We start from the raw sequence: 24910 nt of genomic DNA on the forward strand, positions 1-24910 counted from the left end.
TGCCTAGCATGCACAAGGTCCTGGGTTCAATCCTCAGTACCTCCATTAAAAATAAATAATAAATAAACAAACCTAAATACCTCCCCCTCCAAAAAACAAAAACAAAAAAGGAGATCAAAGACATGCTCATCCAAAATGGCCAGATCCTACTGGTAGCTGCTCCCCGTCGCTGCAAATCCAAAAGGTTTGGAGGTCCTGGTGCCCGTGCTCACTATCAGAAACCCTACCAATGAGCCCACTATGAAGACCAGGGTTCACCTTTATAATAAAAATGGCCATGAAATTAAAGGTTAAAAAAAAAAAAAATATATATATATATATATATATATATATATATATAAACTCTAAAAAAATGCATTTTATCTCCTCCTTTCACCTGCTCACTCATCTTAGAAATGGCACAGAGCAAGACCTTTTTCAGTCATTTATTTATTTTTAGTCAATGAATTTCCTGGATCCGTACCTCCAACCCAGTTTTTATAGTTAAAAGTTTAGGGGGTCCTTCCCAGTGGGAGTCTGCAGGAACCCCAAGTAATCAACCTATTTCACAGCCTCAGTTTCTCTCCACCTTATACACCTTATATGCAACTTATATACATTTTAGGTGCAAATCCAGTTGAGACAGGTAGCCCGAAATACTAAAAATAAAACTGTCCCCTTTTCATCAATATTTGTGAAAGTTGATAGTTATACGGTACCCTTCTCAGCTTTTACTATATTATTATTTGTTAGCATCAGAAATCTGAGGTAAAATCGCCCACTGATAAGCCAAATGCTTCAAACTGCCCCTGTAAAAGTTCATTTAAAATTGTCCAGAAAGGAAAGGGGAAAATCAGCAGTAGAGAAGAACGGAGCACCCCACACCGTCAGGGGCTGGCTGTAAGCTGTGTTCAAGTGGACAGGAATTAATATTTTTAAAAATCCAGGGCCGAATATATTTTAAAAATGAGAGTTTAATTAGGTATGATTTCCTAAACTAATAGCATTACCGAATGATGTCTACAAAATCAGAAAACTGTGGTGGGGGAGGAAACCCACAAATGAGATTTCCCTGCAACAGAACAATTACTCTGGGTCCCAATATGTCAGCCAGGAAGCCAGTCTTGCGTCAGTTCTGCATTTTTTTTCTAATTCAATTTCAGTATTTTCTTCCCTGCAGTTCATTGTAAACACATGGCAGTAAGAGGGTAAAGCAGAGCATCACGTGGCTAATGTGGCCCCGAAGAAAACAGCCTCTTTTCCGGAGGACGTGCGGAGCCCAGGGGCCAGCCCGCCTCAGAGGGAGCGTCAAAGAGACAGGGGCTCCACCTCTGCAGGGCTGAGAGACATTGCACTGATGATCTTGACACTGAATACAAAAAGGGGTACTGCCTTTGGGAAGGACCTTGACTTCCTCCACCAGCAGTCTCTCCATTACTGGCATGTCTGCTCTGAGGCTTTTAGTTTTAGCTGTCAGCTCACAGTGTGTTATCTGGGTCCTTAGAAGGTAGTAACCTCCTAAAAGAGACTTCCTACAGTTTTACAAATTCAGAATATTCGTTTTATCCTGATGTTCCGTTTCATACTGAAATGCTTTTTAGTCTTTCCTTAATTCTAAACCTTGGACAGTCTTCTGGGTCCTGTTTCACACATCAGTGTTTCTCAAAGTGTGGCCCCTGGACCAGCGGCTTCAGCGTCCACTGGGCATTGTTATAAATGCAGGTTCTTGGGCCTGGCCTCAAACCCACGTACTCACGCATGCTAGAGGGAGGAGCCATCACTACAGGTCATCATCCCTCCTTCGTGAGCTGGAGTCGGGCACCTTGAGAAGCCACTTTCAGACCCACTGTCACAATGGAACTGCAGCTTCCAGAAGTTTACAATACAGACCCTTCTCGTGCTATAACCCCTTAGAAAATATGATTTTATATTTACTGGGAATCCACTAAATGCTGGCGGATAGTCACTAAAATAATGTACCTCCAAGACAGTGACAATACCAGGGGACCACAGAAGTGCCTGCTTTGGGGTACATGCACCAGCAGTCTCTCTCTTCCATTCAGTATGGGGGGAACAAAGGGCATCCTTTTGACATAATGTGGAATAATTCTATGGCTCATAATGCCTGCATTTCTACAAGCGCAGCTCCTGGCTTATGTATAATTATTGTCTAACTCATTTATTAGTAGAAGCCATTCTCAAGGTTTGATCTCCACTCGCACAAGTACCATTCAGAGAAGCAGAAAGGGCATCCTCCTGTCAACCTTGGTCCTGCTCTGGGTCCAACCTTGGCCCCTGATGCCTCACTTGGGGCATCAAGGGAAGGCCACAGCCCCACCCAGGAGTTCACCTCACTTACCGCACTGGTCTGCAGGGACTCGTCCTCTGGTTTGGCTTTTATATCAACAACTCCATCAGCATGGCGGAAGGCGCAGTCAGCGATGACATCATAAAATGACAGCTTCTGGGCTTTCAAACCATATTTCTGTAGCCACTTCTCAGAGTCCCAGGTGTCCTCTGGATTTGACTCATTTTCAACAGAGGTTGCTCCTGATTGTATTTTGGGAATCACAGTTCATCAACCATTCATATTACACAAGACATTCATATGTCATCCTCAACTTAGTATTTTTCCCAAGCTGAAACATGCTCTTTGTCAGATCACATTCGGTTCAGGAAGCATGCGTTCCGAAGCAGGACTGGCAGAGAATTCATTCACAAGACCGGAAAGCAGGAATCTGCTAGTTTTCACTTTACTTCCTCCACTACCTAAGTTGACTGGACCCATGCTTGGGTGGAGGTGGCTGATAGACCAGTCAGTGTGTCAGGAGAGCATTAAACCTGGGGTCAGAAGCTCTGGGTTCAAGTCCTGGCTCCATCAATCACTAGCTTGGGCAAGTTGCTCAAACTTGGGTGAGTCACCCCACTGAACCCCCTGAGCTTCGGCAGAAATCTTCCCCTGCAGATAGCATCTGCTCGGCCTTCCCAAGTGCGTGGAAGTGAATCAACATGAAAAGCCACGTGAAAGTGCGCTGTAACGAGGGGGCAGGCGAAGCACGGGCATACAGCCTGCGTTGAGGTGGAAGTCAGGCAACCCTAGAAGGCTGGCAGGCCGCCTCCCGCGAGCTCTCCCGTGGTGAATTTATTCTGATTCAGGGCCTGGCTCTCAACTCTGCAGGCTCAGGAAGCTCCTATCAGCTCAGGTGCCTGGAGCTGTATCTACGACTCACCTACATCAGGGTCACAGGTTCAATTAGAAGGCCAATTGCCCAAATATCCCTAGCCTTAGGCACATTCCTTTGGTGTTTCTTTAAGTGGAAGGAGGTGTTAGTTAACTGAGCAGAACATGCCACAGACTCCAGCTTATGATACAGACAGCAAAGTATTTATCTAGATAGCTCAAAACCCCTACTGCCACCTAAGGGAGAGCGGGGTATCTGGGGGTGGGCACAGAGGAGGCAGGGGTGTCTGGAGCTGGCCCTGAGAGCTGACTGTGTGGCCCTTCCCGACTTCACATTCAGTGGTAGCACGTCGTAAGGTGAAATTGACCATGCCGGGAGAATTTACAGAATCTGAAAATCAGCAGATGCTACAAATTAGGATTTTCTTACTCCAGAGGGCGTTGGATAACATGTGTCTGCATGCCCCTGGAAGGAAGGCAGAAAGGACCCTGAGCTTTTGGCCCCACTGGGACCAGCAAAGCCTTAGGACGACCAGGAGGCGGTGCTGGGCAGAGACGTGGTTTTGATTACGGGTGCTACCAGACATGAGATCTACCGGCCCTACAGAGTTTGTACATTTTTACTTAGGTCAGTGGTTCTCAACCCTGCACATTGGAATCCTCTGAGGAGTTTTAGAATATACTGATGCCTGTGCCTCACACGTTAGATTCTGTTTTAATCAATCTGGATATTGAATGATTTTTCCAAGTTCCCCAGGTGATTATACTGTGCAGCCAAGCTCTGCACCTAGAGGAAGATGATGAGAGCTTTCTAAATGCTAACCTGGGTATCCCATGACTTAACACTTCTACCAAATGCAGGTTCGAGTTAAATTATATTTTTAATTAAAAAGTAGCACTCATTATTGGGGAAACAAAAATATTACCCACAGTTACCCATTAGTATATGTAAGGGGATTTATAGTTAGAATAATGTTTGAAGATATCAAATACTTCAGGGCCAATTTTTTCTCAGTAATATATAAAGGGTCTGTCCATTAATATTACATACAAGCCACGTCCTGAAATTTTAATAGAAGAGCTTTTAAATAATGCACTCTGAAATCTACTAGAGCTGGAACTTCTCAGAGAAGCTCGATTTTTGCTTTTGAACTTTAAGCCAATCTGGCATCAAAAGCCCCTTTGGGCACCATCGCCAATGCCAGCAGTTGGTTTCTACGTGATTCACAAAGTGTCTTTTCACCCTGCACCGACCGGGGGCTGAAATCAGAGGCTTCCCGGCACTTCTGACTCAAGGTGCTCCAGCGTGTTCTCCTGCATCACAGGGAAACAGCAAAAAGAGAATGGAGCCACTTTTGTCAGTGGGGTCGGCCTCCTTGGAGAAACCCTTTGGGTGACTATTTTTCCTCAATGATTGTTGATTATCTTCTATACCTTTGTCTCCTCTCTATTCCTACATTATTCTCCTCCCTTCTTTATGATCAATAGGTGTGGCAGGAAATAAACTTTTCTTTCAATTATTTCCATAGCAACATACACACTGGCACCTGCTCCGCTCTGTTTCAGGTTGCCTTGTTTTACAAAGACAAGAGCCCTTTATCAATTATAAACTCGAGCTGACCATAAAAGAACCTCCTAGAAACACGTCAAACCTAGAAACACATCTAGTTCTAAGAAGAGACTAATTTTGACTCCTCGCTTCACCCAGGACCAGGCAGTGTAGTCACCCTGAGGGCATGATTCAGGCTCCCAATTACCCTCTGAAAAGGGGTTTGGGAGGAAGACCCCAAAGCAACTTGAACTTCATAAAGGAAAGAAGGGGCAGTCAATCTTGTGAAAACAAAGAACCTGAGGAAACAAAGCTGAAGAAGGGAGAGAGAGGCGGAGATCTTTTCACTCTCAGTGCTAATTACACCACCAGTGTCTGAGCCTCATATTCCCAGGGAGAGGAGAGGGGAGGGTGTCATGTGTTCATTAGAGTCACTTACTAAGGGGTCCTTCCCAATTTCCTGCAGTTATCTGAATTAAAAGTGTCACATATATTCTCACCTACAGAGCCTAGGATAACACCTTCATTTATGACAGAGAAGTGAGCTCACAGCGCATCCTGATTACAGGGCTTTCCTACTCCATGCGCCAGACTGTAACGATTTTCTCTCACAGACGGGCAGGAGACTCACACAGCAAATCACACCTATGCTGCAGGATTAACCTGTCTAGTCCTCCTGTCCTACTGATCAATCTCAGAACATGTTTTAATGAGTGAGACCTACCAGCCAATGCTTTTGAAACATCACTGCTACTGCCAAGCCAAAAGGCGAATTGAACACAGTTTATCAGTGCCCACTCCTCCCCAGAGGCTCACAGCCATCAAGGGTTTACCACCACCATAACTGCCCTCCCCATGGTGAGGGTTAATCTTATGTGTCAACTTGGCCGGGCCACACTACCCAGATATTTTGCCAAACAATACTCTAGATGTTTCTGTGAAGGTTTTTTAAAGTGAGACTAACTTTACAGATTGCTTGACCTCCCTGAACTCTCAGCTCTATCTCCCAAACTTGGAAGCCTGCTGTGCTCCACCTGGGGCCCTTCTCCCTACACCATGGAAACTCTCTCAAAGCATGAAGCTGGGAGAAGCAGAGTCCACCTTGGATCTTCCTGTACCCCAGGGACCACTGGCCTTTGTTGCTTGATGTCCAGTGTCTTAAAAGACCAATGTTTCATATATTTTTGTCAGTTTTTTTTTCCCCTCAGGGAATTCTCATGTCCTGCTCTTGGTAATTAAAAGAGGTCAAAATAACCAATGGCCAGAGTGTGTGGCCTCACCATCTTCTTATTCCGGGCATGAGGCTACTGGCATCTGCCAGAAACTTCCCTCTTGGTCCTGTGGTTAGAGGTGCCAGCTGGTTCTGAACCAGTGCGCGCAGCCCAGGGGGCCGGTGGGAGCTGCTATGCCCAGGAAGGGAGGCTGTCTAATTCACATAAAGGTTTCATGGGCAATGGAAGCCCACCTGATGGCCTCCATCCTGGCCCTTCCCCTCCTAGATGGCTCCCTGATCACCACCTGCAGGCTTTGGGCAGCCAAACTCAGAGAATGGCTGCTGCCTTCACACAAAGCAGACCCAGGGCTTGGGCTGACACGGCCTTTGCCTCAATTACGTGGGCTGTGGGGGGCAAGAGGAGCGAGTCAAACACTACATGTGGCCTCGGGAGCCACAGCAAGGTTACAAAAGCTTCAGTGGGTACCCAACAGTGGAAAGGTCCTGACCAAATTTTCCTTTTCAAATAGAGGTGGTACATTTAAAGCATCTTTTGAAATTTTATACCTGGAGTCATTTCGGTTTTTAGTTTTTTGGGGGGGTGCGTGTATTAGGTTGAAACAAAGGATAACGATCTATCCTTCTAAAGACTACAGAGGCAAACAGCTCTTCTGTTTCCTTTAGAATAGTATATAAAACCTTCCATTAACCCAGAAGACTAACTACCCCAGGCTTAAATATTCCCTGTATTCGTCTACTTGGGCTGTCATAACGAAATACTCTAGGCTGGGCAGCTTCAAGAAGAGAAAGTCATTTTCTCACAGTCCTGGAGGCTGGAAGTCCAAGATCTAGGTGCCCGTAGGTTTGGTTTCTGCTGAAGCCACCTTCTCACTGAGGTCTCCGTCGTCTCTCCTCCTCTTATAAGAACATCAGTCCTGTTAGATTAGGGCCCCTCCCTTACGATCTCATTTAACTTTAGCTACCTCCTTGAAGGCCCTATCTCCAAACACAGACACTGGAGTTAGGGCTTCAGCATATGAATTTGGGGGACAGTTCAGCCCATGGCGCCCCCCTAAATGCACACCTTTGCAGCAGGGTCACCATTCTGTTTGCCTGGCATGGATGTTGACTATATCCCAGGTCCCTTGCTTCACTTGCAGTCTCTCAGGATGACAGAGGACTCTCTGAGTTCTCAACGCTAAGCTCACATTGAGGGGGTGTGACTACAAGTGAGCGGCCCCCTCCAGACAAGCCGGATTCAGCTCCTCCTCGGAAACCCCAGAGAGCTGGTCCTGGCAAAGCAACTGCAGCTGCTGCCGCTCCGGTCCCCCATCAGGACACCCACTCACAGGACAAAGTCACTGTCACCAGAAATTCATCAGGTCACACAGGGTGAGCTCACCTTTGGTTCCACCTCTTCCTCCCTCTACCCATGTCCCCCTCCGCATTTCTCCTCCTCAACTGCATGCCTGTCCCTAGCAAGGAGGCCTCTTTGCTCTCCTTCCACACTAAGACTCTGTAATACGGGCAGGGTAGGTACCAGGAGGCAATACAGCGTGGCAGAGGTTCCCAAATCTTGCTGCACATTAGGATTGCCTGGGGAGCTTTCAAAACTCCCAGTCTCCAGATTGCATCATTTATAGACTAAGTCAGAATGTTTGGGTTGGGAGCCAGACATCAGTATTTTTCCGGAGGAAGGAGGTTTTGAATCCCAGCTTCACAACTTCTAGTGTGGCCTTGGGCAAGTTACTTAACCCTAAATGAAGATAACAGTGGCATCTATCTTATACGATGGTGGTCAGGATTAAATGCGTTTATACTCATGATGAGCCTAGAACAGCACCTGCCATGTAAGGTATATGCCTTGTTAACTACCATTTTCACTAGCGGGGCCTGAAAGGAAACCAGGGCGCTCGGAGGAAAAGCCATCACTAACTCAAGAGCTCAGAAAGGAGAATTAATATACTCACTCCCCTAACCGTGAAAGTGGAAAAGATTGAGCTAACATTTCCCGAGTACCTGCTGGGTGCAAAGCATGCATTATTTTACTGAATTTCTACAATAATCTCTCAAGGCCAATATTATAATTATTTAATGGAAGAATAAACTAAGGCTAAACGAGACAGATACAGCTTAATCTAGTGAAGGAGTTGGGATTTACACCCAGGTCTCTCTCCCTCCAAACTCAGGCTCCTCTGAATCCTCTTTTCAACTAGACCTTGACCTTAGGACTTCTGTGTTTGTCTCTGCATTGCCCAACGTTAGCAAAAAATCCTGCTAAGACAGTTTATCCAGAATCCCCCACCCTCCATAACTGCAAATTCCTCATTACCATCCCTCACCTTCCCACCCTGGCCAGGTGATGCCTGGGCACCTGCCTGCCTTCAGCAAGAATCCTGTCAGGTGGGTTTAGCCAGAAATCCCCTTTTCACCCTGATGTTTCCTCTCAGGAATTTTCCATCCGCCAACCTTCCATGCTGCTCCGTGGCTGTAAACCTGCACTTGTCCATGTTTATTTATAACTGAGCCAGTTCCACACTGAGGTTTCTTTTCCCCTCTTGTGATAGTCTCTGAATAGAACCTGTTTTTACCATTTGACTGTCCAGCTCTGGTATGGCTTGAACAACCTGCATACACACATGTGCATACACACACGCATATGACACCCCCACCCCCCACCACCACAGCAGAGCTCTGGAGGCTCCCCCCACGAGCGCTCACAGCCAGGCGAAGGAGCTGTCCTTGGTAAGGACATGGCACCAGCCCCATCCCCTCCAGCCACAGAATGACTCTTTTACACTGGTGACCATAAACCGTACCCACCACGGTCTGCTGTGGCCATGTCGGTCTTGGGAGGCTCAGCCACCAGCCTCTGGATCTGGGCCAGCGTGCTACTGGCCTCCTCCATCTCCCTCCAGATGAGAAACACATCCTCTCTGACCCCAGCTCCTGGAAGAGAAACGCATGTGAGCAGGCGTCTGTGGAAGGCCCCAGAACCATCTGGTGCTCCTAGCAGGCCTGGCACACCCTGGCCAAGTTTCCAGAACATTTCTGAACATCCAGTTCCACTTTCCCCACTAATATCTTTCCGAGATTCAGAGGTGAAATCCCTAAGAAAATGCGGTCATCTCAAGAAATCCTCAAGACTTTAGGATGCAATAAATCCTCATAAAGTAAATATTTCTAAGGAGCCAGGATATTTTAAGATGAATTATTGATAATCCCCCCAAATAAGATAAAGGATACAAATATTCAAAAGCACCTAATAAAAGCCAAGGTGACCACGGTGGGGAAGGGGAACTCAATGGAATAGGAAAGTTACACCCCTTCACCTTTCTTGACTTAGCTGAGATTTCCTGCTTCTTTGAAACCACCTTCACAGCTGTCTTTTTCCCTAATGTAATAACAATTCTTTAGTCTCTTTTTCTGGACCTCTGTTGTCTCAGTTAAGGGCTAGGTTTGGCTGTGTGACTTTTTTTTAATGATATTGAGGTGGGAAGCCCCATGAAAAAGACCGGCAGGACCCCCAGGCAGAGCCACTACTTTCCTGCCAGCGCCATCCGGTTCCCTGGCCCAACAGCATTATCTCGATTTTTGCCTCTATAAAATGGCTTACTTCTAGGAAAGCGGAACTTACCCCTAAGATTCTGTTGGTTCCCTGAGCTCACTCCTGATCGGTCCAATTGTAACACCTCATTTGCATAAAACTCACTCCTGATTGGTCCATTTCTATCACTCCTGATTGGTCCATTTCTAAAAAGCTCATTCCTGATTAGTCAACTTTATTACACCTTATTTGTATATGATGTTGCAAAGTCTAGACTGGCAGCCTATAGAAGCCTGTGTAAACCTACAAATGGGGTCCAGAGCTTGGAGTGTTAACTCCTCTGGGCCCGCCCGTGTAATAAACCTGAGTTCTCCAACTCTCCAAGTGCTGCTTGGTCTCTTGTAAGGATCCAAGTTGTGGTCACAACTGAGCTGTAACACTGAGCTGTAACACACTTTGCTGCAACAGTATGTCATAATTAATATAGATACTTATATCATTCTAGCAATCCATCAGTCAATCAAAGTTCATCCCATGGGTAAGAGGTCCAAGGCTGGGATAGAGGCTCTTCCTCCACCAAGACCCTGCCTCTAACAGATCAGCAGTCTCCAGAGGTTAAGGAGGGTGAAGGAGCAGGAGGGAGAGAAGTGTGACTATAAAAGTGCAACATAGGGAACCTGCAGTTGTATCTTGACAGCATCAGTATCAATATCCTTCTTGTGACATCGGCCTTTAGTCTGTAACATGTTGCTCTGGGGAAACTCAGTAAAGAACACGTGGGCATCTCTATTACTTCTTACAACTATACGTGAACCTACAATTCTCTCTGCACGTCTCTCTGCCAGAACTTGCTGTGCACACGAGGACAGTGGTGACTCCAAAGATGCCACTCACCCATTTTCAGTGGCATCTGTGGGCCCAGCCACCGGCCTGGCCCCACTCAAGGCATCATGGGTGCTACAGGGGAGTCCCTGCTTTGGGATGCTACTAAAAGCTTGTACGGACAATAATTTAGCAGACGTATTCTCTATTTTTTAAGATTCCATTCCAATAAAAGTCTATTTAAAAAGACACGCACAACAAATCTATTTCACAGACCGTATACAGTTGGCTCAAAGAATGCCGATGCTGTTAGTATTTAAGTAAGCTGAGTTCAAATTCTCAGATAAATAGCCCTTTAAGGCACCTGCTATGTGTCTGGCATTGTGCTTAGACTTGTCTAAATATTTTCTTGTTTCTCTTCACCACAACTCTGCAGGCAAATACTAGCCCTGTCCCCACTTTACAGCTGTGTAAACTGAGGCAGAGCTACTTGTCCAAGTTCACGCCGTCAATGAGAGACAGAGCAGGGTGCCAAGTCCAAGCTGGTGTGACTGTACCAACTCAGACACCCTGACCGGTTGTCCTGGAAAAGGGATGATTGGTTTCCAGGGGACCCCTGCAGCACCCTCCTCCAGCCACTGATGAAATCCACTTTACCAGTGCGTCTACATAACAGGTCACAGATGCATGAGATCCCACAGGCACGGAGAGTGAGGGGCCACCAGCAGGTCTAGGGGCTGCCCCAGGAGATTCACCTCCCCAGGGCCAAAAAGGACTGATCTTAAGCTGTCAGAACAGAAAGGGGAAGACCAGGGTCGAGGCTTCTGACTTTTGAAATGTTGCCCAGGAGGGCAGGGCAGAAGTAATGGGACACCAGAGCTCCTGAAATTGGCCAGGTCAACTGAGAGAGGATTAATATCTGTGTTCACTAAGAAGCAAGTGACGAGCCCTGACAGGGATAGATGGCCACCAGGGCTCTGCAGCCATCAACACACCAGGGACTACAATGCAATGTGAACCCAGCTCCACGTCAGAGCTCCCAAAATATCGCAGGCTGCTGCCAAATGCAAACCTGGGGCCCACAGGACTGTCTGACCCTGGGAAAGCAAAACAGACTTCCAGCTGCTTTCTTCAGCCTGGAGCTGTTAAGCAGTAGAATTCTCTCTAAAGAAGTTTCAACTGAGTCAAGGCTTTCCATTTCCCCCAGACTTGTCAACAATATCTTAAGAAGGAGTAGACACTGGTCAGCATCAGAGGAAAACTTCCAAGGAAACACAGTTGACTCTCGCTGATCTAGGGACACGAAAGTGTGTTGAAGCAGCAGCAGTGACCTGGGACGGCCTCCCCTGCGCAAGTAGTAATTAGACTAACACTACACTGCGTTAGTCGTCACAGTTCAGCAGCTGCAGACTCCTACGCTGGTGATCAGAAAACAAAACAACTCGATATCCATTTAAAGAGGTCTGCTTTAAAAGCAAAACAAAAGGATACAAGACCAGCAAGTAAACGAGGAAACCACAGGCAATAAAAAGCCTAACTCAGAAGGCAGAGGTTTAATTTAAGTTATTCTACAGGCAGTGAGGAAGGGCTGCCCTTTTCATCTGGGCCACGTCCAAGGGACGTAGCTGGGGAATCAGACAGCTGCAGCCAAGGAAGGCAGCCCCACTGGGATCAGACGAGCAGGGAGGAGAAGTCACAGGAAATTTCAGTGTTCTGGGAGTGCTGTGAGCTTGAAAGTCTCCAGGCTCAGCCAGGGAGGAGACGAAACCACGATGAAACCTCGTGGACCTTGACCATCGAGGTATAAGCCAGCCAAGACCTGCCATGCACAGAAACCGGATATGGCTATTCATAGAGACATCCAGGTGACCTAAAAGATCCCCCAACCTAAATGGGCCCCTCCCATACCACCCCTGACATCCCCCATGTGCTGTGTGGTAACACTTCGCAGGCTCACAGAATGCTGACACCTGCTGGGAGGCGTGCCACACTAAGCTGCTGTTTTCCCTCAGCGCCAGGGACTGACTTCACAGACTGGCTAGTTTAACAAATGAAGGAGACCCCAGTCAGGTACATTTCGATGGGTCGGGGGAACAGCCCACAGGGTCCCTGCCACAAAATGCCACCTCCCTGTCAAAGCTTCCTTGTCTCACTTGCAAGATAAAGTCCAGTTGTCAGAGTCCAACTCATTCAACTACTCACTTGACAAATATTTGTTGAGTACTTACCGTGGCGTGGGTGGGCCCTGCCAGTGCTAAGGGCACAGCAGTGAACAGGGCCCTGCTCCCTGTGCTGGCATTCAAGTCCAGGGTTCAAGGCCCCCCATCACACCCCCTGTAATACTCTGCCACCATGAACCCAGCCAGAGCACTGGCCCTCCAGCCCCCCAGGGCCCCTGCAAGCCCACTGTCCTCCCTATCGGGGACTCACAGGCCTCCACTGCCCCCACCCTGCCTCAACCTCCATTCAAGGCACCAGCCTGACTCCACCACAAAGCTGTGCCCAGCCACCCCAGGAAACAGCCATCTGCCTCCTGCTCCCTCCCAATTCCCGAGGGATGAACCAGCCACAGCCACTGCTCTCAGTGCTTCTGCTGCCAGGACACACTCTCGGGCCTAGCCATGAGACAGGTGGGCGGCACATGGAACCCCTGGCAGCCTAGCTCCCCAGCCTCCAATAATTCCAAAGAGCAGAAAAAGCACTAGCCGGGGGTGCCGAATTAGTATATTGAGACCTTGAATCCAGGCTAATTTAAGTCAATCCTTCACAAACACGAGGCTTTATTTTTAGTAAGCAGCTGCTTACAAGACAGCTCACCACTCAGCGGTGTGTCCACGGCTCGGAGCTGTGATCTACAGCCTTCCCACCAAACGAGCCCGCAGTCTTGGCTTACAGTGTGTGTCCGCACCGGCTGGCATTGCTCAATGGCTTGCAAATGTCTTGCCGGTGGGCACAATGTCTCTTCTCTGTTTGCATCCTCCCCAGCACCCAGCACAGGATCCGGGGTTTTCAGTAAGAATTCCTATCCTTCCTTCTTTTTATTTGTCCTCATTACAAAGAAACAATGACCGCACATTCAATACGTTCTTTCCTCAAGGAATCGCCCTGTCTCATAATTGACAGCCCCCTAAAATGCAAGAAACTCTTCCGAACGGTATGTAACAGACTTATATCATTGGAGCAAATGGCTATGCCTGAGGTGTCCCAGACATTAATAGTGACACACCCTACAGCAGTAAGTCATTTCGTTTTAGATCCTGTGCCACAGCTGCCCACGTATCTGACATACTAGCCATGCCAGGGGCGGGAGGGGAAAAGCAAGTAAATTAAATCAAAACCACCCTCGGCAACCATGAATCCCAGACCATCCCCTGGTCCTACTGTGGGCTCATCTGACTGTGGCCCTTTCCCCATCACCCAGGATTCCTGAGGTACATCTGGCCCCACGGGGTGGAGACTTTGCTGTCTGCCTGAGCCCTGAACTCCTCCCTGGTCATGAGGCTCTGAAAGAGCTGAACAGAACCATCAAAAGGCAGTATTTTCAGGAAAACTCGGCACATCTATTTTCAGAAAGCGATGAGACATTTAAAAATAATAACAAACTATGAAGTGATGAAAATTCACAGAAACCAAAAATTACAACATGGATCTGGTAAAAGGGGGCATATGACATCCATCAAGGGATTGAAAGTAGTGGAATCAGTAGTTTCTGTTGTAATGGAAAAATTCCCAGTCCCTTGTGTTAAATTATGTAGTGGAGATGTTTTGCTCAGTCTCACCCTATGGAAATTAGCCACTAATTGATTTAAAGCAAATAGAGTCATTTCACCATCTTGATAAATGTCTTCATGTTTTCTTGGGACAATGAATATAGGTGTTTCACAAGCATCATGTCTTAAAAGCAATTTCAAACATCAAGTATGGGCAACTTGCAGTGGGTGGGTAAGGTGCTCTCTCCTGGGGCCTGTCTCTTCTAAGTGGAACACTGTAAAATGCAAATGTAATGCAGCCTAATTGTCTGACATTCGCATGGAAAATCTGAATATAAACCACCACTCTTCTCCCCACGCAGTAAACAAGTGTTCCACCAAACCCAGGAAGAAGCGTGACCCTGGGTGCTTCTGGAGAGCAGGTGATAAAGAACTGGACACAAGGATAAAGAAGGAATAGCCAAAGAAAAAATGCCCCAAATGCCTATGAGCTAAAGTTCCACTGAATAAATCAATTCTATTTAGAATAGCTATTACCATTTAAAAGACACCAACTCATAAGGCAAGTATTTTAATGAAATGGTAAATTCAAGGGAGCTTTATGTGCTTCCTTTAAAGCAAATTGATTAATTTATTTTCGTTTTTCAGTTTTTCCAATCACAAAAAAGGAACTGAACTTCTCTTGGTTCTAAGGGACCTGCAATGCCCCCAGAAGAATGCAAGATGGTCACAGGGCTACTCCCTGATTTCTATCAACCAACCCTGAACAGACAGAGAAATAACACGCTAGGACTCCCGTTTGAGGGCAGTGGGGGTGGGGACAGCACGCTAGCATCTGCTGTCCTCCATGGAAGCCCGCTTTAGTGACAGCGGGTCACGTGGGCTACTGGGCCTGGGTCTCACTCACATGGTGAGGTCTCTCCCCAGCTCTGCCGGGTCATCCAGGAATGAGCAAGCTTTAGGGGACTCGTTATTTTCTTCAAACTCACAAGAGACTGACCTAGAAACCAGGAAGCCAATTATTTAAAAATATCCTCTTCACAACAGGATGTCTTCTTGGAGAATCATCATTCACTCATTTATTCAACAAAACCCCATCAGTGTCCATTCTGTCTGGCCACTGGAGACACGGAGCGAACAGGAAACAGCGTGAGCTTTGAAGAGGCTCTCACTCCAGTGTGGTCCTCCCACAGTGTGGTCCCCAGAGCTGTGACAGAACCCTCTGACCAGCTTATCCAAATGCGGGTTCCCAGGTCACCCCCCAGACTCATTCTGAGGAAATGGTACTCTTAAAGCCACCCCCGTGATTAGTTCGCAAGAAACGTTTGCGAAGCTTTAGTCTCTTAGGTAAGTCAGGCATGTAAACAAATTATTTCTATCTAGCATATTTTTGGAGAAAAAAAAGTAAAGTTGCATGATTTCTGGGAACAGTATTCTAATACCCTGATGTCCCCATTTCTGCTCTAAAAAACACCCCTCAGAGAAGTCAGAGCTCTTTTCCCTTCAAAGCCCTGGAGAGTCCCTGACATAACCATCTTCTAGATTCCCGTTCCAGGTCATTCTCATTGATATGGTTCCTAACGTTCTACTTCTAAGAGTGTTGCTCATTTTAGGTGTATTTTATAATGGCTGCTTCCTGCTGATACATAAAGAGAGAGAAAAAGGGAGAAAGCAAAATTCACTTCATACCTGCTACGTGCCAGCCACTGCATCGGGCACTTAAACAAACTTGCTCTCAGAACCATCATCTCAGTAGGGATCATCACTCCCATCTAACATGAGAAAACTGTAGTTCAGAGAAATTAAGGAACTTGTGCCAGGCCACACAACTAACAAGTGATGAAGTCAGGCTTCAGCCTCGGGTCTATCTGTCTCCAAAGCCCCCATACTCTTTCCGTCTCCAAAGCCCCCATACTCTTTCCATGTGGAACACTGTCCTTGTGTATCCTTGAAAATTATCACAACACAGGATCTGTGTAAGCAAACCTCATCTGCTATATAAGGGTTGTTTTTTGCTTCCTTCAAGGGCCTTATAGGCCCATGTCTTCCCAGTACAGAAACCACCCAGTCTGCAATTCTGCTATGTAGGTGATGATGGTTGGTGAGCTGTATCCCCAAGGCCAGGGCCTAATGTGACACTCTGATGAGTCGCAGCACACACCTGCCAGAGGAGCTGTGATCTACCTGCACTGGGATTGGCAGTCACCATTGGACAGGCAGGATGGGGTTACTAAGTCTGAGAGGTCTCCAGTGTTGGGCTTCTTCTAGCTGCATGCTTATCTCCTTTATCAAACTGTGATTTCTTTGACGATAGAACTACGTTTACCCCTTTTCGTAACTATTCTTCCTGTCACGTCTCTGACACCCGGTAGGCAAGTCCAGACAGGCTGCTCCCGAACATAAGTGTCTAGAAGAGAAGGAACCTCCTCTGTTTTTCATCATTGTATCCTCAGAGCTCAGTACAATGCTCCACTTTCAAATAACACATGTGGAGCAGATCTCTCATCCCAAAATCAGAACAAGTGTATTCAAATGTAATCAGAAGTCCACACTAGGTCTGTTTCCTAGTAATTCAATTTAATTTTTAAAAGAATTTTGAGAGACTTCTCAATGTTTTGTTAAGTGATGCGGGATGTGGATCCACTCAATTATTTCGGTGTAACCCTAAAAGATTGATTATGCTGGTACCAAAGAACTGGGCTGAGCCCGCCACACTTCCAGGGGCCAAGAGAAGGCTCCAGAGAGCAGGGCAGGTGTCCCGGTTATATGGCTGTATAGCAGCCTGGAGCTAAGAATAAACAGGGAACTCAGAATATAAACCCACTATGGGGGAAGGAATACAGGGGTTCCCTGCCCTTAAAGAGACTTACTCGCTCGTTGGGAGAACTAGACCTTTGCACACATCAGGTGAAGGTGTGAACTAAGGAAAGAAGAGGGTGAAGGGTAGATGGGCAATTCTTAACTCCTGAGCTGAGATCCTGGAGTTATGGTGGGAAGGAGCAATTTATATGCATCAAGCAGAAGTCTAACTGACATCATAAGAGTTTGGGGTTCCCTGAATGGGAAACCTGTCTTTTATTCCTTTTGAATCTCCTCCTCACCCCTAATGAGACTCTAAAGCACACAGAAGGCACTAAAAAATGCTTAACTAACCAACGGATTGTCTCATAGATGTAATAAGGAATCCAAGGCAAGCCATGATTAGAAGGAGCAAGACTTTGAGATAATTGAAGTCTCAGCCTTGTAAATTGCACTGTGGCAACAGTCTTGGACGTGCAGCTGCTCCTGCTCCATCCACGGGATTAAACTGAGTTCTGGGGAGCAGGAAGGAGCCCTCTGAGAGAACTGCTCTCAGTCAGCTCTAAACAGGCACCAATCAGTGCTTCTAAATTAAATTAGAGATTAGAAACAAAGAAGCAGTGCCAAGCCTGAGGGATGGGCCAGTAAACTTAAACATCTAATTAAAGATCACAAGTCTCTTCCAAGAATGAGAGCTTGGTTGTTTTTTCTCTTTAAGCCTAACAGCCTGAACATATCTTAAATACACTTTGGCTTTGTAATATTTAGTTTTGTTTATGCATTCTTCTCCACCAACGCACAAAGAAGTGCAGTTTCCAGAGGTAGAAATCAGCCAAATTTTTACAGCTACACCATTTTTGGATTTAAGAATAATACCGTGGAGCAGAACAGCTTTCCTAACACCATTTTGTCAGCAGTACTGGACACAAAGGAAAACACTCTCAGAAAAACGTTGCGTTTCCTATTACCTGAAACTCACCACTTTTTAATTTATTCATTGCAAAGTCTTTCTCTTGTCCCATGAGCAAAATAGGGCAGTGAGCACACTAAACTCTCTTCACAGCTTCTGCTCAATGAGCAAGGGCTGGCCAGCGTGCTGGGCTGAGCAGGCCAAGGCGGGTCCAGGCTCAGAAGGAAGGGGCGATCATGGATTGATTAGTGACGGCTAGTGGCAGGGTGGTGGGTTGGGGGCTAGAAATGAAAGGTGCTGAATGGCCCAACCCTGATCTGGACCCATGAGGGGGTCCTGAGCTGTGGGTTTTGGTTGTATATATGAAACCACACTCAAGTTGAGACTGCCTGAGCGTCTGTGTCTGCCCCTTCCTCCTCCTTCCTCGCTTCCTCCCGACCCCTCCTGTTCCTTGTCCTCCAGCATAAAACAGGATGCTCTGGCTTGAAGTGGGAGCTCAGAGCTCTGACCTGGGTGCTCATCCTACCGCTGGATGTCTTGCATTCCCAGCTCTGAAGGGCCTGGCATCCAAAATAAGTCCACTGTCAGCTTTACCGATGAGTCTGGATTTCAAGCTAGCTGCGTCAATGCCAAAATTATTGATTTCTGTTTAGCCTGGTGCCAGGCCTTTGGTGAAAATTTTTACTCTGATGTGATTTTCTCAGTCCACCCTTACTACATAATTAAATTTTTTGAGGACCAAACAGGAAGAGAAAACCAAAGTAAAAGATGAGGTCTGCACCAAATCCAAGGGATCAGAAGCCTTTTTCCTTCCTAAGAGGAGTCCCCAGACCACTACAAACACCCCCCATCTGGGCCCATTTCTTAACCTAAGGAGCAGCTCCCTATGGGATTAGGACTGTACCCCTTAAAGATACAGTCCCTAGAAAGCACCAGCAGTTAAAGTTCCTTCCCAGGACAGCAATAACCCAATTCCTATGCAGAATAATCCATCCCTACATGAAGTCTTCTGAGAACTGAAAATTACCATGTCCGATGGACAAATACTCCTGCACCATTCACACCTCTCACTGCGCCCAATGTGACAATAGGGAAGTGGGGGAAAGTCATGCCCAGAAAGGGCCCCACAGTATAATCCTATGAACCACACCTAGTAGAAAAGGTACGCTTCATTTCTGCTAGAAAGGTCCAGGTTCCTACCCTTAGTATCAACCTTGAAAATGGACTCATCTCCAATCAGGACATCCCTTACCAGTATAGCATTCACTTCCTAGTTCCAAATTCCAGATCCCATTCACCACTATGCATGCAAATAAACTGGTTAGTATCAATAACTAGTCTGAAAATGCTCAGTATCTTGTTGGACTATTTTACTTTTTAGAATCAATGTCTACAATAAAAGCCCACTTGGAATCCTAAAAGAAAACTAACATTAATTGAATGCCAATTTTGTTCTAAACATTTCCGTGTGTGTTATATGCTCTAATTCCCCAACAATCATATGAGGTAAATGTTAGTATCCCTATTTTCACAACTGAGAGAACATAGCTCAGAAAGGTTAAATAACTTATCTAAAGTCATACACGTAGTTAGTGGCAAAACTAGGGTTTGAATCCAGGTCTGATTCCAAAGTTGATTCACTTTCCAGCAAACACTGTTTGCCAGAGCCGAAGTAGAATCACACAAGAACAAAATATCATGAGAGCTTGCATTATTGTTCAGCAAATATTTATTTCCCTCCTCATCTCAGTGTGAGTGGAGTAGACATCCTCATCTGATTGATATTGGACTTGATCATGTGATTCGCTTTGGCCAACAGAATATTAGTGGATGTGACATGAGCTGAGGCCTTAAATATGGCTGCATGGTTTGGCTTGGAGCTTGTCCTCATACTATTTGTCACAACAAAAATATATCCTGGGTAGCACTAGTTAAAGGAGTGTGAGTCCACCCTCAATTAATCAAGCCTGCAGTTGACTTGTAGACCTACGATCAAGAAATAATGGCTGAATTATTCCTAATTTAATGAATACTATAAACTAACAGGTCCAAGAAGCACAATGAACCCCAAGTACCAGAAATAAGTCATTAGGATTGGAAAAGAGACCAGTGGCATGTTTTGGTCTTGAAAAGAATCGGTGAGAAGCTTCAGAAGGCAAAAGGAGAAACAGAAGGGAGGAACAAGGGAAGATGTATGTCAGTCTTTTCTCTTCCGGTGGTTTAGCAGCATCTATTAAATAAATCACACCTAATGAAGAGGATGCGAGGAGGATGGCGGGAGGGGATAAACAGAGGAGCTGAATTTTCATCCAGACTAGATTGGAAAAACCAGACATGGTGCAGACAAAGGATCCTAGAGGGCAAGGGAAACATAAGGGTGTGCCCCCTCCCCTAAAAGTTCTCAGAAATCCAGGGCAAGGACTTTGGACAGCAACTGGCCATGGAATCAGAGGTCAAAGGCAATTTACTCTTGATCTGTGAGGTGGGCAGGCACCACGGTCTGCACAGGTGCCCAGTGGAGCTGATGCAGTAGGAACCATGAACCTTAGACCTGTCCGCTCTCTAGATATTCTTGACAGCCAAAGAAGATTGACCATGAATTCTTAGGAGGTAATGTAGAGAAAAAAATTTTAATGTAATGCACCATTTAATGTACCACCCTAAGTAGCACCCATGGCCTGTGTCAAAACACTGGAAAAGCTTTCCATTACCCGAAAAGAGCTGTCCTGGGGAAACAAGCAAACAGGAAAAAATTCAATCTGGGAGGAAATCCTTCTAAGGAATTACAGTACATATAAGAATCTAAAGCAAGAGCAGAATAAATAAATGATGGTACATGATAACCTATTGTCTTTGCAATGAAGCAGAGAACAAGACAAAATTGCTCTTGGTCTACAACGACTTTGCTTTCTAAGAGGAAGAGGATGATGTAAGGCATTACCCTTAAAATACGATGCCTCATAATTAACTTATTTGCAGGTACTATTATAATTCATTTAGCAAACCTATTACAAGAAATGTAGATTCCTACAAATATCTACTTACCAATGAGTATCAAACATCAAAATTCAATGGAATAATAATCTGTAGCTATGTATTTATCTCATTTATCCAGTCTCTAGCTAATCTAAGTCGGAACAGTCCAAAGGACTTCAGAAACTTTAGAGACGATGAAAGCCTTCTGAACTTGAAGTGATGATGAGTACAAATGCAGTATTATTGTTCCAAATTTGTAAAGGCTTTACAACGTTGACAAAGAAAGCTGCAGTAAACCAATTGTTGATGCAGCCCAATTTTTTGTTTGCTTTCAAATGGTACCACTGGACCTACCCAAGTCTATACTAGTAAACAGGGTGGAGGAGGAACAGAGAAAAGAAGGAAGGAAAATTTATTGGAAGGCAAAAATAAAAAGCTTTAAAAGTCAGTGGATATTATGAGAAAACAAGTGTGTGCATCCAGTAAGACAGCACAGAAACCAAGAATAATGTGCCCTCCCCTCAGAAGATTCAGTCCAGCAACACACAAACTGAAGGTTTATTTGGACAACATCAAACCCATTTTTCACATCTACAATAAATATACAGGGCAGATAGAAAAGCAAATGAATGTCTAAAGGTCATTATCAATCAGGACTAGTGTGGGACAGGGCAATGAAGCCGAGTAGACAGCCCAGGGCAAGCCCATCACATACAGAAATGTAATATATTACAAAGGAAGCCACATACAGCAGTGGAGAAAGAAAGGTCAGTAAGTGAATGGTGTGAATACAGGTGTTAGACGTTTAAGGGAAAATCCGTTTATATCCTCTTATCACACCATACCTCAAAATAAATCCAGAGGGATCAAAAAGACTTTAATTTTTGTTTCAAACTTGGGCCATTAAAGAATAAATGGGAAAGGGATGGAATCACAAAAGAGTTACAGGATTTATAGACTGGACTTACTGTGCAAATTTTAAGGTTGCATGTAAAATACAGCCCAAATGAAAAGGGAAAGAATAAACAGGATAAATTATTTATAATTAATGACACCAAAGAGTTAATGTCATTAATATACAAAGAGTTCACACAATATGACAAGGAATACAAGACCTCAACGGATAAATAGGCAAAAGAATTTAAATACAAAAATGTTCAATTTCACTACCATTCACTACTAATTGACATTAATTTCTTTATCAAAGAAATTCAGATGGATACAATGAGATATTATTTTTATGCTAATTCAGGTTCAGTGAAATGAGTATTTCATATACACTGTTGATGTGAGTTATATGTCTTAAAACCTTTTTTGGAAAACAATTCAATGTGAGCAATTACCTCAAAATGTTCAATCATGCTGATCTAGTATTTCACTACTAGAAATCTATCCCCAAAAAAGTCTAAACTACAGGTGGGAATATGCCACCAAAAAAGATATGTGGTCTATATCTCTAGTGGCAAAAAAATTAAAAATTTCCCAAATATACAATAAGAAGTCATTAAAATTATAACATACCACTTTGATTAAGTGTTATGTGTTTTTTAATGTCACTTACAAAAGCTTTATAGGAACATGGAAAAAATGCTTGTTATAATATGAAGCTGAAAATGCAATACTCAAATAGGTATATAATATGATGTGTATATTTTAATATTTTAATAAGCATGTAATGAGAAGAGTGGTAGAAATTCACCAGTATGTTCGACAGTGAAAATCTCTGAGTGGCAACAATGCTTCTTTTCCTTTCTTCTCCATGTTTCCTAAATTGTCTCCACTATTTCTACAGATACAGCACAGCCAAGTGTTCATGGCCTCCAGCTCTGCCCCTTACCAGTCATGTAAGCTCAGAAAATAACCCCAAGGATGTTCTACTTCTGAAAAATTGGGACAATAATATCACTCATTTCACGTGCTGGTTGTGAGGACTAAATGAGATAATGTATATAAAGTACCTAACAACATACATACACCCCCCCCCCCAAGCTTTAGCCATCTTGGTAAAAAAAAATCCTTTCAAGTGACAAGTTGAACAGATAGATGGTTAGCACACTTCATCACTCACATTCAGTAATTAGAAGTGATATCATGGTGTCTAGGAAATAATTGATGTAAGAGTGGGAGAAAAAGCAGATGACAATAAAAGCTACTATTTAACATTGACAAATTATATTCTCTTCTAAAAAAACAGCAGAATTTTATACCAACCTACCAAAAGTTATTCGGGAATCTGCAAAATTGATATTAGAGGGCTAAGTGTTCAAATGATAATTAATTTTATGTAAATACACTGAGTGGCAACATAATGTAAGACACATAAATGTATGACAAGAAAAAATGAAAGATACTGTCCATCCCACACAGTAGATGAAGACATCAGGGTTCACACTGGTCTTAGAGCTGACTTTAATCCTCCTTTGAACATTTAGGATTTAGTCTTTACTTCCAGAATAAAGACAGCTATATAAGTCAATACCTTTTCCCTACTTCCTAGAAATTAAGGGGGTGGGGATGAAAAGGCAAACATGAATGCCTTCTTCTACTAAATTAGGATATGAACGTGACATCCAGACAAGGGCTGACAAGGGCAGCCCAAATGGGCAGGAGCTGTGCAGAAGAAAGCACAGAGGACATGCACCTGCCACTGGTCCAGAGAACTGGACAGGTATTAAGAAGTAGGGGACCCACCTAATTGAAAGTGAGCCTGGTCAGCAACAATGGATGCCAGAATCTCAATGACAAAGGCGGGTAGCAAAAGTCCGGGGATATGGGGAGGGGGACCTGATCAGGGGAAGGTTGAAGAAGTGCCTCTGGTGCCCAGGTGAGGCTGAAAACCACCTATTTTCCAAAGCAAAAGAGTCTTCAGGATTTCTGGGCAGTTTCTGAGTGGTAGAGATAGGCTCTGACATGTTGGCATTTCTGGGACATTGTGATGGATCGAGGAGAGAAGGTCCCACGTGTACTTAGGGATCTGGGACTCTCTTCCCAAATTCAGAACATGTGATCACCGAAATGGCAGTAGAATGGCCAGCCACACTCTGAGCATTTCATTCCAAGAAAAATGTTTTTGTCTATAATTTGATTTGTATGCATCACGGGGTTGGAAAGGTGTTAGTTGCTGAAAACATACGCTATGCAGCCAGATAGGCTTCCCTTTATAACTAAGATGCCAAGGAACACAGAGGCCAAAACTAAATCCCATTTAAGGTAACTGGCACACCAGGGGGCTGGGGACATCTCCCGTTCTTCACCTTGATTGATTCATTGCCCACCAGGCTTAATCTTATAAGTTACTTTCAAAGGCATGACTTATACCCTGAATTCATTTCTTTTTTCTTAGATTAGCATCAATCTTGCTTATCAGCTGACATCTTCTCAAATTCCCTGGAGATGTCCACCTCGCCGTCAGAGCAAAGGTGTAAGTTAACCTAAAGCAGCGGCCCTGGTGAGCTCTAGTGGAACCTCTCCCCTGCTCCGTTTTGGGGCACTAAGAATCTGAATCCACAAAGTGTGACAAGGACACACTCTGTGACTCGATTTGGGCCCTTTGCCTTGGTGTCCACTTGAGCCCCTCTGGCCTGGGAAGGCAAGTGTCTCCTACTCAGTCCCAGGGCTCTTCTCCCCGGAGCCTTTGCAACTCTTATGTAAACACAGGAAGCTTGCAAGCACATGCACACTGCAGCATCTCCCCAACCCCCAAAAGAGTAGTCCCCGCCTTGTACTGCAGCTAGAAATTTTTCTCTGTTACTAAAAATGAGCAGGAAGATGGAGGTAGAGATGGGCTCCCTCAGACTTCTAACTACCCCTTGTGTTGCTGTAATGGGGAAGAACAAATCTGACTCCGTATTAGATCTGTTCCTTTAGCTCTAACCCTGTAGTCTGTTTCCCGTGCTTAGTCATGCTTGTTCTGCACTTTTTGTAAAAAAAAAAAAAAGAAAATGTTGCCTAGAGCCTGAAATATACAGGATAGCCTGTTCTCAAGCTCTGATCTTTAAGGGTAGAACACTCTTCCATTCCTATAGAGATAAAAAGTTGCAGAACAGAGGATAACGTTTATCTTGTTGGAGGTTTACAGGAACATTATGAACTGACCCTCTTGGACAGCTGCAAGAACAAAGGATTCCGACACAAAGGAGTTTGCAACATCCAACCCCCCCCACACACACACACTTTTTAGTATAAAAGGAGCCTGAACTCTGACTTGGGGAAGATGGTTCTTCT

The 24910-nt window shown here is 45.0% G+C and overlaps 1 protein-coding gene across 1 annotated transcript in view; it reads right to left on the bottom strand.

Annotated features, from left to right (window-relative positions):
• VWA3B (von Willebrand factor A domain containing 3B) overlaps window positions 1-24910 on the bottom strand; it is a 126064-nt gene that overhangs the window by 75050 nt on the left and 26104 nt on the right. Inside the window, 2 exon segments of the mRNA XM_045519631.2 lie at window positions 2339-2529; window positions 8746-8871. Coding sequence (XP_045375587.2) covers window positions 2339-2529; window positions 8746-8871 — 317 coding nt within the window.

The sequence above is a fragment of the Camelus bactrianus genome, chromosome 28, assembly GCF_048773025.1.
Source record: "Camelus bactrianus isolate YW-2024 breed Bactrian camel chromosome 28, ASM4877302v1, whole genome shotgun sequence".
In the NCBI taxonomy this organism is placed as follows: Eukaryota; Metazoa; Chordata; class Mammalia; order Artiodactyla; family Camelidae; genus Camelus; species Camelus bactrianus.